This window comes from Aulostomus chinensis, chromosome 18 (genome assembly GCF_037954235.1).
Source record: "Aulostomus chinensis isolate RoL2024-O1b breed Wild chromosome 18, RoL_Achi_v1.0, whole genome shotgun sequence".
In the NCBI taxonomy this organism is placed as follows: domain Eukaryota; kingdom Metazoa; phylum Chordata; class Actinopteri; order Syngnathiformes; family Aulostomidae; genus Aulostomus; species Aulostomus chinensis.
Genome location: NC_141337.1, coordinates 12,262,501 through 12,275,219, shown reverse-complemented (window position 1 = coordinate 12,275,219; position 12,719 = coordinate 12,262,501). Strand labels below are relative to the sequence as shown.

The 12,719-nt window shown below is 42.5% G+C and overlaps 1 protein-coding gene across 1 annotated transcript in view; it reads left to right on the top strand.

Moving 5' to 3' along the window:
• fam20ca (FAM20C golgi associated secretory pathway kinase a) overlaps window positions 1–10,923 on the top strand; it is a 42,931-nt gene extending 32,008 nt beyond the window's left edge. Inside the window, exons 4-10 of the mRNA XM_086185007.1 lie at window positions 4,434–4,526; window positions 6,959–7,074; window positions 7,879–8,059; window positions 8,157–8,266; window positions 8,374–8,455; window positions 8,953–9,012; window positions 9,191–10,923. Of these exons, the coding sequence (XP_086041133.1) occupies window positions 4,434–4,526; window positions 6,959–7,074; window positions 7,879–8,059; window positions 8,157–8,266; window positions 8,374–8,455; window positions 8,953–9,012; window positions 9,191–9,449 (901 nt within the window). The 3' untranslated portion in view covers window positions 9,450–10,923. The remainder of the gene's footprint in view (window positions 1–4,433; window positions 4,527–6,958; window positions 7,075–7,878; window positions 8,060–8,156; window positions 8,267–8,373; window positions 8,456–8,952; window positions 9,013–9,190) is intronic.
• The last annotated feature ends 1,796 nt before the right edge of the window (window positions 10,924–12,719 follow it).

Here is a 12,719-nt window from a genome sequence, read left to right as displayed (position 1 = left end):
TTACGTTTGTTCATTTCAAAAGAGTCAGCGGTTTTCCTTCTAAAGAGTTGGAAACTGTTGCATTTTTTGTTGACGGTGGAGTCGCCGCTCCCTAGGGGAAACATCAATTCCACAACGCTACATGAGGCGTCATCTCCTCGTGCGCACTTTCATGCGAAAAACGGTGACAAAAGCAAACCTGTCTTATTAGTCACATGACATTTACACCAAATCGTTGTGGTAAGAGATGACATTATAATAATAGAATCACTGTATTATTCAGGTTATTGTTTAAAATCTCAATCATCCATGCGGTTCTTTTTACTGCGGGGGTCTCTCAGCAATCACAAAAAGAAAAAAATAACCCTGCGGAATCCTGGAGGTACTATTTAATGCTAATTATGAAAAACAACAGGCCTGCCCACTCAATAAATACTTGTTGCAATAGAAATTCAATCTATAATCATCTCAGTCTTCATCTTAATGCTGCACTTTCTCCCACCTGACAAGAATATAATTGGTTTGAAATTGAAGCGCCGACCTCGGCCATCAGTCATCTTCTCGTGCCTGGCGTTCTTCTCATGATAACACACACTCCTTCCCACACATGCAGATAGATATCTTGCCTCTTCCTCCTGGCTGTGTCTAATGCCGCGTGTTGAAAATTGCTGGAGGGCTGAACACAACTTTGCTTAACATTGATTTGAAATTGAATCTAGACAGCAACCTTAGGGATGCTTCCAAGATCCTGATGCTGATGCTGGATGATGTACAAAAAAAAAAACACAAAAAAAAAAACCAAGCACACAGAGAGTCAGGAGATAGTTAAGAATATGCAACAGAATTTATAAATACACACGCACACACTGGCTGTTACTGTTTGCTGGTGTAAACACAGGCACATCCTCAACGTTACTGTCTTGGCGGTGTTCTCTCGTACTCGTGCTGCTGACAGACAGCCGCCCTCCGACACAAATCACCGGGGCCTCAGAGGGTTTTATCTCACGATCTATTATCCGATCCTTCATCCTTCCACCTGTCTGTCACTTTGAGAGGTACAGAGAGTACTAGACAAAGTGCTTCTTACCCTCCTGAAATTATTAATCACTCACTGTTCTCTAAAGCTCTCCAGAATTCTCTGTGAGCTACTGCACGTCTCATCAAGGAGGGGGTGGGGAAAAAAAGAAAAAAATGTTTTTAAAAATTGAAAAAGGAGTGATGAGATGCAAAAAAATAAAGGAAGAAAAGCATGGGATGCATGGACATGGGTGCAGGGAAGAGGGAGGAAAAGTGGAGCAGCAGATTTGTTTGATGCTTGATAATTGGTGTTAAGTGGGGTCAGACTGGCGAGAAGGAATTTCATTTGGCTGCAGGGCGACCGAACAGAACAGGTAAATCAAGGCAGGACAGGAATTAAAGGAAACGTATTCACAAGTCTATATCTTTTGTATCATATAGAACATTCTGGGTCCTGCGGAACCCTAACACTGCATGCAGCTCTTAAATTCTTTCTAAGTCACAAGATTTACTGGTTTGCTTTGATGATGTCATGACATTTGAGAGTCACTGAGGTCAACAACATTGTCTGCCAAATGTCTTTTAATTGGTGTGCAAATTTATGTTGCAGTTTCATATCCCAAACCTTAAAGCAAGGCACTCCCCTTGTCTTCTCAGCCACCCCCCTCCCTCCACACACACACACACACACACACACACACACACACACACACACACACACACACACACACACACACACACACACACACACAACCAGGACAGGGGGGCAGACCCGAGACAGAGAAGCCTGTCAGCAGGGGGCTGCAATGGATTATAAATAGATGACAGATGAGCCTCCTCTCTCTTTACCTCACAGTGCCTTGTAGCAGAATTAAAGCTTCTACAACAGCTTGACTTACACTCACAACTTTGTAGCCACGTTTCACTTAAACCAACTATAACTGTAGCTTCATTTCCCTCGCATCCCCAGGAAGGTGGCATGAGGGTATGGTTTGCAGGTTGTTTTTTGTCTCTGCTGCCCTCTTTCTGTCACAGGTGTGTAGCAGCAGAGTGTGTGTGTGTGTGTGGGGGGGGGGGGGGGGCAGCTGTAAGGACCCTCAACTCGCCTCCCTCCCCTAATTTTTACTCTTAACAGTACCATCAGGCTGAAGCTCATGAAAGAGCGTGTAAACTGCAGAGTCAGACTAAACTGATTCAGAAATGTCAGAGCTGATGAAGCCACGTACTTCAGACACACACACACACACACACACACACACACACAAACAAAATACAGTATGCCTCCAGTTGCCTAATCACACTTGCAACAAATGAGACTTTGATTATCAAACACACCAAGTCAATGATAACTGTGTGTAATGTGTTTGATCTATAGCGTGTGTGTGTGTATGTGTGTGTTTGTGATTTTCACATCACAGCCTTCTATTCAATGCATTTTACATCTCGCGACCGCTGCACCCAAAGCCTGTAACGCCCGTCAGTCAGGTTTATGTTTGCACAGTGGAAAGCGAGGTCAAGAAAATAAATATCAAAAATTGGCCGAATAGCTTTGAAGAAAATGCATCCTTATGGGAAGTGAATGAGGACAAAGATTGTTTTCCTCAAGCAATAAACCATCTCAAACTGCTTTCTCCATCATTTTCCATTCAGAGTAACTAAAATCTATATTTGTGTACAACAACAACAAAAAAAAGCCTCTATTTCACATCTTCCATCTCTGTGTTCAAACTCACCATCTCTTTGTGCGGCTGAGCCTTTTTAGCAATGCTGATTATCTACACATGATAAGGCGCCGTAATAATGGACTATTTGAATGATAACAAAGTGCGTCACAGGTGCTTTCAGCGAACCGGCGCCCACAGTCACCTTTTAAAGCTAAGAACTCCTGCCCTTTTATTCTGCTCTCCCCCTCTACGCTGTACCCTTTATATCCCGCACTGCACCGTGAAAATAAAAGCACCATTTGTCCCTTCAATGCTCAGGAAGGGAAAAAAGAGAGATCACGGTAGAAGCGACTGATTTATGGGTAAAAGGCTGCTTTGCAAAGACCACTTTTCTCTACTTTCAAGAAAGCCTGCACCACGCTGCAGTCCGCTCCGCATTAGTATTGTGGAGTTTGGATGAAAAAAAATAACAAAGAGCAGTTTTTAGCTCAAGATTTAAAGGGGTATGTCACCGACAAATTGTATTTTGCCTTTGCGGTTTACAATAATAGATCTTTTGAACCTATTAACACTTTTTATCCGCTGCACCACTTTTTTGTGAGAATGCAGACAGATTTAGCCGCGATTTAGCTTAAAGCTAACGGTCCCATTACCACCAATCACAAACAACAGTAAAACTGTCAGTTTACAAACTCTCAATCACATCATCAGGTGTTTTCCCACTGGTACTGTATATTCCAGGTGTACGCTCAGAAACCCACAAACACTTTGATTTCTGACCTCACTGGTTCACTGTGGCACCGGGCGCAACCAGCTGGAGCATTCTGATGACTAAACTGGCCCACACTCATTCACTGTTGCTTGAACTTGGTTTTTATTGTTTTTTAACTCAGATATAAGTGTCTGTGGATTACTGAGCATAAGGAATGTGTCGATTATACCGGATTTTCTGGAAGAGTCACAAAGAAGTGATACAGCGGTGAAAACATGTCTGTGTGACCTCAGGGAACCAATTAACAGTTCAGGGACAGTTAAGGTTAAGAAGAAGTTTAAGTTCAACAGATACATTTAAAAGTGTGTGCGTGCGTGTGTGTGTGTGTGTGTGTGTGTATGCATGTATGTGTGAGAAGTGTATAAATGTGGGGAAATCATATCTCGCTGGCAAACACACAGACAGTCTTGTAGCCGTTCCTGACTCAGAACCATGTCTTGGTTGGCTGAGATTCACATCTCTTCAATATCAGTATATGTCTGTGAGCAAGATTGTGCGTGCGTGCGTGCATTCGTGTGTGTGTGTGTGTGTGTGTGTGTGTGTGTGTGTGTGTGTGTGTGTGTGTGTGTGTGTGTGTGTGTGTGTCATTGCTGGGAAGTGGTAGGAGCAGGATGTGAGCAAGCCAGATTCCCTTCAGCAGCCCTGTCCACGCAGGCTTTGGTCTCATGCGTCAGGCTTCTGTCCTAGAAAGGAAAAGAGATGCTGAGACAAGTTCCAGCGCCTGCAGTCAACAGAAATATGATGAAAGCTGGACAGATTTGCAAAGGCAGAAACAGAAATGTCTCAAATCAACGATGACATACTAACAATTAAAACCTGATTTGGAGAAACACAAGCGATGACCGGAGAGATGCAATAGTCCTGGATTTTACAATGTCATTGATAACATTGTCCCCTTAAGTCAAAAAGGAAAAATGATTTTGAAAAAAAATAGATGTCATCAGCTAAAAAAAAAAAAGAGACCCCGCTTATGTTACATTTTCTTGATTGTTATCTTTCAGGCAGACCCGAGAGCAGGAAACCCCTCCAGACTTCTTCTACTTCTCTGACTTCGAGAGGCACAACGCTGAAATCGCTGCCTTTCACTTGGACAGGTGATGTCTGCAAGCTTTTTTCCCAGAAACCTTTTGCACTTCGATGTTTAGAGACTCGTCTGTTGTCTGCTTGGATCCATCGCCTCTCTCAGCCTGTCCCGGGAAGAGTGACAAGTCACACGTTCATTCATGCAGCGCATTAACAGTACAGGTGCGCCACAGTAGACTTAATCTGTGAACATTTGAATGGGATTTAGTACATGAGGGATGAGATAACTCACCCTAAGCGCTGGGATCATCTCCTCTTCTCCTTGTTGAGTACATGGATTTTTGTCTTGATTCTTTTACTTTATGAACATCAGCTGAGCCTCAAGAGCTTAAAAAAATGAAACAAGCTAGAAATAACACATAATGGCAATGCCCTTTGACAACCAAAACCTTTCCTTTTCAGCTCATCATTGAGTCCCAGTAGAAGTTCGCTGCAAATATTAACAAATTCCTCAGAAGCGATGGAGAGGTGGAGTGATATAAGGTTAAGGAGCCTGGGACAGATTTTGTGTACATGTGAGGTCACAGAGACTTTGACCTTTGACCACTCAAATAAGTTCAGTTCATCCTTGAGTCCCAGTGGACATTTGTGGCTTTCCTGAGACACTGCTAACAAGTCAGGGACGGATATTGTGTCATTGTGAGGTCGCAGGAGCGCCTTGACCTTTGACCATCTAAATCTTTTCAGTTCTTCTTCCTTGAGTCCCGGTGGACATTTGCGCCAAATTTGAAGAAAATAAACAATGTGCAGGTTGTCAACAAGTTTGTCGGGGGTGTGGTAATGACTTTGCACACGTTCGTCTCCCTGCCAGTCAATGTTTGCGTGGACAGGAAGCTGAAACAGGAGATGACGGGAATGGTTTTGCTAGCAGGACATTGCTTTAGTACCGGGGTTAGGTGCCTTTGTTGCCCTTCAGGAGCTGTTTATTAGTAGGTTTCGCGCACCTTGGTCCGGTTGTCTGAGCGCTGCAGTCTGCATACTAATCTGAGCTATGCAATGAGGCCTTAATTTGATTTTAGATGAAATGTACCAAAACATTGTGAAGATTTAAGGAAAGAGGTCACACCACTGTTTTTCGGTAATTACATCTAAATCTGGGTAATCCTATTTGATTTTACCATTTGCTGTGAACTTAAGCGTGCGCATACCAGCAGATATGTGAGTGTGCACTCACTGACAAATACACACACACACACACACACACACACACACACATGCGTACACAGGTGGTCCTTTGTCATCTTGGCCCAACATGACAGCGCAGTTTGCATGTCCTGAATGCTGTCCTCTGTGGGCTTAAGTTTCGTCCACTCCGCCTCAGTCTGTCTGGCCGCTCCCAGGAGGCTTAGTCTTAATCTCAGACAGGTCAGGGGCATTTGGTAACAAATATACAGTTAGGCAGGATAAACAGGGTCTGAATAGAGACAGTGTTCTTACATAAGGAAAGAAAGAGAGAGACAATAGGAGAGCGTGAGAGAATGTGGGGGCGGGGAGGGGGGGGCACCCGATCCCTTTATCCCTACTAATAGAGACAGAGGATTAATCATAAATTATACTTGTGCCTGGTTGTGTGTTTGTTCATCTGGATGTGGGACAGGTTGGACAAAGACCCATTTCTATTCCTGTTTTACTGAAATGCTGATGTGCCGCTTTCGACGCCTGTTACACAAGCAAAAAGTGGATGGACTGTGAATCGTTTTGTGTGCTGCGAAGATGTAAATCCCTTCCTGTCCTGACTGGTGGGACCCCCAAAGTGCTATTTTCTAAATCCTCTCTTCGTGTATGAAGATGAACATAGGCTGGGCCACCATCCACTCAAACGTACAGTCACTGTAGAATCTCAAATGGGAGGTTACAGAATGTCTAACACAAAATGTGCCTGAATCTTTTCACCACCTCTTTGAGTCCCAGTGGACATCTGTGGCAAATTGAATCAGAAATATAACCAACATGTGAAGTGACCTTGAACTTTGACCGCCAAAATCTTTTCAGCTCATCCACGAGTCCCAGTTGTCATTGATGTCAGATGTGGAGAAGTGACCTCCGGGTGCACAGATAGTGCATTTATGTGAGGTGCTTGTGATCTTTGACCTTTGACCAGCACTTTTTTTTTCGGTTCATCCTTAACCCCAGCGAACGTGTTGGCTAATTTTAAATCCCTCAATGTGCTTCTGGAACAGTGACCTTGCCCTTCGACCACCAAAATCTTTTCAGTTCATCGTTGAATCCCAGCAGATTTTTGTCCCAAATTAGAAGACATTTCCAGAGCTTTCCTGGCTACCTGCATCTCTTTAATCCAAAGTCAGACAACTGATCCTCCAGTTTTGGCAAGCTGCAGCACTTAAACTTCATGGTTTAATCCAGTTTAATCACGGTTAATCCTGCCTCTGTGTAGAAGTTTACATTTCTTTTCACACGTCTCGCCTTCTCTCTTAATCTCCAGGATCCTTGACTTTCGGAGAGTGCCCCCAGTTGCAGGACGGCTGGTCAACATGACGAGAGAGATTAGAGACGTGACGCGTGATAAGAAGCTCTGGAGGACTTTCTTCATCTCACCAGGTAGAAACTCAGCCTACTTGGCAGACAAAAGTTGCTGATTGTCTGCATTGCATTGACTGCTTTATGCTTGGATGCTGGATATGAGCTGGTGTTGGCACAGCACAGGAAATTGGATACTATACCTTCAAAATATCGGCGCTCGCTCTTTTTTGCTCTACCGTGGGAAAATCTTGACAGAACTGAGGACAATATATTCATTAAAAGATCCAAATAAAGACAATATCGCTAAAACTATATATGGGTTTTGTCAATTGTGTGTAAAATGAATATGAATCACATTTCAAGTATTCCATCTTTAAAAAAAACTGTCCTTTTGACAACACACATGTGAGCAAAATGAGTCGCGTGTTCATCGGTGAGGGTTGTGTGAACTGGAGCGGCGAGTCTACCTGCTATAGCCAAAACCTACCACATGGTGACACTGCAGGGCATCTGGACTCTGCATAAAACAAAATTAACAAGGGTTTTAATTGAAACACATAACCTTCGTGATTTTCATGTCAAAGCTAAAAACAGATTAAGAAGATGGAGACACTCATTTGCCCTTCATTTTCTCTGTGCAACTCCTGTTGGATGGTATATGAGTGTGCTTAAAGGGTTAATTTAGCAGCAATTTGTGGGGAAACTAAACATTTTTAAGACTAAATCCAAAATGAAAAGTTTGGAAGGCATATGACTGTAATAATTTGGAATGAATACTATGATTCATTCAAATGTAATCTGCTGAACTTGAGAAATATCTGTACCACTCTGATTAGCAGCCGGCTCTTCACTACTGCCTGCTTTCTCTTTTTCCTCCCCCAGCCAATAACGTATGCTTCTACGGCGAATGCTCTTACTACTGCTCCACTGAGCATGCTCTGTGCGGTAAACCAGACCAGATCGAAGGCTCCCTCGCAGCCTTCCTGCCAGACTTGAACCTGGCCAAGCGAAAGACTTGGCGAAACCCCTGGAGACGCTCCTACCACAAACGCAAGAAAGCAGAGTGAGGAAACAACCGGGGTTTCAACTCTTAATTCTCCAACTGTCTGCGGCTGAATATTAACAAGTCATTTCTGGTTATGTCCTGTATGTTGCCTCAGATGGGAGGTGGATCCAGATTACTGTGATGAGGTGAAGCAGACCCCTCCGTATGACCGTGGCACCCGACTTCTAGATATCATGGATATGACCATCTTTGACTTCTTAATGGGTGAGAGGAAGTAAATACGTCATACATAACATTTGCATGAAGGAAAATATGGTATATTGGTGACTTGTTTATGAAACAGTGGCATCATTGCTCTGAATATTTTACAGGTAATATGGATCGTCATCATTACGAAACTTTTGAGAAGTTTGGAAATGACACCTTCATTATTCACCTTGATAACGGCAGAGGGTAAAGTTAAAGCTTTTATCATGCATCTTAGAAAATGTCTGAAGGTAGCGCTTGACGCACTCTCTCAAAGGTCAGATTTAAACTGTCAATTGCCAAAAAAAAAAAAAAGAAGAAGCAGTGACAAGCGCATTTTGAAGGGTTGTGTAATCACGGCAGTTTAATAATAACAAGACCATCAGTCTGGAAATGCGTCAAAGAGAGTTGCTACTGTACTTGTAGTTTTAGTTTGCATTAAACCCAACATTATTTTATTTATTAAACTTAGATTCAGGTAAATTACCTCGTCGCTGCATCCTGCACGCCAAACATGTTGCGTTCTATCGCTCACTTCAACAACAAATGCATGAGCTGTGACATGATGTGCCGTGAGATTCATTCTGGGAAACACTGCCAATTTTGGCCAGAAGGGGGTGCCAGAGTCAACATTAAACTGCTTTAAATAAACACTGAAGCAAATAAAATAGTGTATATATGAATTTTACTTTCAATCCTTGTAGGTTCGGAAAACACTCCCATGATGAGATGTCCATCTTGGTGCCTCTCACCCAGTGCTGCAGGTCAGAAATGTGTTAGGATTTCATCAAAAAGCAGAACTCTTACTTGCTGTATAAAACATAAACGTACAACTGACAGGAGGCTAAAGAACAATCAGCAACTTGCAGTTCTTTCTGTCTGAATGGTACACGTGTATTTGGATTTAATTCAAACAGCTACTCAGTGCCTCGTTCTTTCCAGGGTGAGGAAGTCCACTTACCTACGTCTGCAGCTTCTAGCTAAGGAGGAGTATCAGCTGAGCCTCCTGATGGAGGAGTCTCTCCTCCGTGACCGCCTGTCCCCTATTCTCATCCAGCCTCACCTTCAGGCCATGGACCGCAGGCTCCGGCTGGTGCTGCAAGTCCTAGTAAGTTGCGTAGAGAAAGAAGGTTACACCAGTGTCGTGGAAGAAGATCTGGTCGGGGACTCTTCTACCCACAGGGGCCCCGGCCACAGGTAGTGAGGGCGAGATAACAGGAACCACCACATGGACATGTGAGCAATCTCGTGGCTGTCTGACCTTTTGGGATTAGACGGAAAAAAAATCCCACTTCGCATATCGAGCTGAATTCAGTGAATTCCAAGACTTTTCATCAATGCCTCTGTAGAAACCATTTTGAAGTGTGTTTATATTGAAGAAACTGTCCACAGATACAATAAAAGACTGTGTTCAGACTTTGTATCTGTTACAGATGTATTTTTGTTGTATAAGAGATAAAAGGAACCGCTGATGTGTTCTGGTGTTTGTTTTAAAAATGGAGGGTAAGTGTGTAGGGGTTTTTTTTTTGTTAAAAACACATAACCAAATGAAAAGTTTGACTGACTGGGTGGCATGTGGTGAGAGAATAAGCTTTATCAATAATCACACGGTAAGAAAAGGAGAGTGTGTTGAATTTTCAGGAGATCGTTCACTATTTAAAACTTGTTTTTATTGTTTTCACATTCTGCAGTCCATCCACTTTAGCATAAAGGATGAAGTCAGGCCTGTTGCAACTTTCAATACACACAAATGGAAATGGAAATGCTACTGCATACGTCCGCACGTACGTCTAAGAACAGCTACGATTCACACTGTAGTTCCAACTTTCACTTTTGCCTTATTCCAATTTTCCATCACTTTTTTGTTATTTTCCCTGCAAGATCTCACATGCACACAAGAAAAACACCAAAATGTCCTTTTCCAAAGCAAAAAATACTCCAGATTTAAAGTCTAGTTACCAGACTCACAGTATTCATTCAAACGCATCACTGTTGTTACATGCAGGCCTGAAACATTAATGATGTCTGCTTTGGTTTTATTTAATATTTTCTGTTAACCCAAAAGTTGATTTCTTTTTTCTTTTTTTTTTAGCTTCTCTTTCAAATGACTATTTATTGGTGAGACTGAGCGGCTTGATAGATCCTTGCTTTAAAAGTTGGTGAAAATGTAGGTATATTAGCGTTTGAACGGTATTGACTTTTTTTAACTACCAATGAAAATACAGCAACAAAGCTTTTCTTTCTTTCTTTTTTTTAATTTGGACATCAAAGTGGTACTGGCGCAATGTTCTGTCTTATCCTAAGAGTCCTGGGTACTGGCTGACCTGTGCAGTGACAGAAATCAGTACTTGAATGTGTTTGGGGTTAGCAGTACGGACAGGATTAAACAAACGGTGTTAGAAAAAACAAACAAAAACAACAACAAAAAAACCTGAGCTTGAAGGGTTAAAATGCTTGGTCCCATCACAGCGATGACATCAAGCGCCGCTCTTTGAGTTTCGTTTGCTCTGTGTAAATACCTATAAATACTTTGATGACCTAACAAGCTGCACCGCACAATGATTTGCTTCTGTTTTCTGCTATGGCATTGTTACTGTGAAGATCTGTTTACTAAATGATTAAAGTGTGCAATAAAAAAACAAAACAAAAGTGAGGCGAGCTCTCAGTGTGTAGAGTGGCTGTGACGTGAGAGGCACGTGTGGCGGGTGGTGGTTGGTGTATCATTCTTGCCCTCCCTGCATAGAATGGACGATTAAAGCAATTGTAGCTGCTTACACTTTTATTTCCTCAACATAGAACCTAGCAGAAGTCACTGTCGGCTCGGCTGCACCGCACTGGTGTCACACTCAAATCCATCCGTGTGGGACCACATACCAAACATAACAATCATATTGTTACGGTTGGGTTTGAAGGGTTAAATACATCAGTGCAGTTACACAGTATTTCACTTGGTTTTATTGACAAATGACAAACCATCCAAAAACAATGTGCCTTTTCTTAAATTCACAGAGTCGAATGGGTTTATTTATTTATTTATTTGTAGGTATTAACACTCCTCATGATTTTGTTTGACCCTTATGAGACCGACTTTTTTTCCAGAAAAAGATACGTGCTTGATAAGTCACATTACCAACTCTGGGTTTAAACCTGAATGAAGTTCAGCAAAGGTATTTGGCAACCCAAGTAAGTCTGAGGTTAAGGTGGTAAACAACACAGTTTGAAGTTTTATCATCCGTCAAGCTTGTGAATGTGGTAAGAGGAAATTCAGTCATTGTGAATGTACGATCACTAAGGGGAATGTGGGTGCTGTCCTTGGTGCTAAGGGTAATGTGGGTGCTGTCCTCGGTGCTAAGGGGAATGTGGGTGCTGTCCTTGGTGCTAAGGGGAATTCAGAGTGCTGTACCTGGTGCTAAGGGATGATGGGGTGCTGTCCATGGTGCTAAGGGGACTGTGGGGTGCTGTCTGGGATGCTAAGGGAGTACGGGGTGCTGTGGGATGCTGAGGGAAGATAAAGTCCTGTCTATAGTGGGTATGTGGGGTGCTGTCCATGGTGCTAAGGAAGCTGGGGTATATTCCAGAGTGGGTCAAAGGGGAGATGAGGTGCTGTCCATGGTTCCGAAAAAGACAAAGCGCTGTGGAAGATTCTCTTAATTGGCCAAGAGACACAGAAGAGGTGAAACATTAATCATTTTGTATCTGTGAAAAAAAAAAAAACTTAAAATGTGACCTGCTTGGTCTGTCGTAATCAGAAATATTCTGATAATTGGCCAGGAGAGGGCGTGAGTGTATCATAAACCTAAGAGAGAAAAACAAAACAAGAAGCTGTTCTAGATTACGCCCACTAGGGGGCCTCATGGTTACATTTTTATGAAAGACGTCTATTTGTTGTCCAGGTTTTGGGTTCGAACCAGTGAGATGAATGGTGTGTATTAGTTGTGCTTATTGTCAAGAAGTTTTAATCCTAAAAGACACAGGGGAGAGTCTGTACACGAGGACATAGGTTTGATGCTAATGATATCATAACAAGAACAATTTTAATGTGAAAAAAGGATTAAAAAAAATAAAGAGAAATTCAGACTTAATCATCCAGTCTGCCATGTTGATGCTCTGCACGGTCATGGCCACTAGGTTGTACACCTACACTTGTGCTCCACTAAATAGTTGTTATTGCTTCCTTTGCCAAAAATTTAAAAACATATATGTAAGAGTTGCTGCTGAAACAAGTCAGGCTGGTGTGTTTAACTATGTCATTTACTGCCTCGTAGAACTCCCACTTCCTAGAAAACATTTTTATAAAAAAACAAAAAACTGTTGCCATAGTAAAAGTGTAAAGAATTTTATATTCGGACGGCTGTGGAAAAATAAAAGAGGCATATTTACTCGAGTTCTGATCTCTTGTCTCCTCAGCCCTGATGTTGTTTACCCGTCACAGCAGACCACCCCGGATCCTCTCACCTCATTCAGAGGCAGC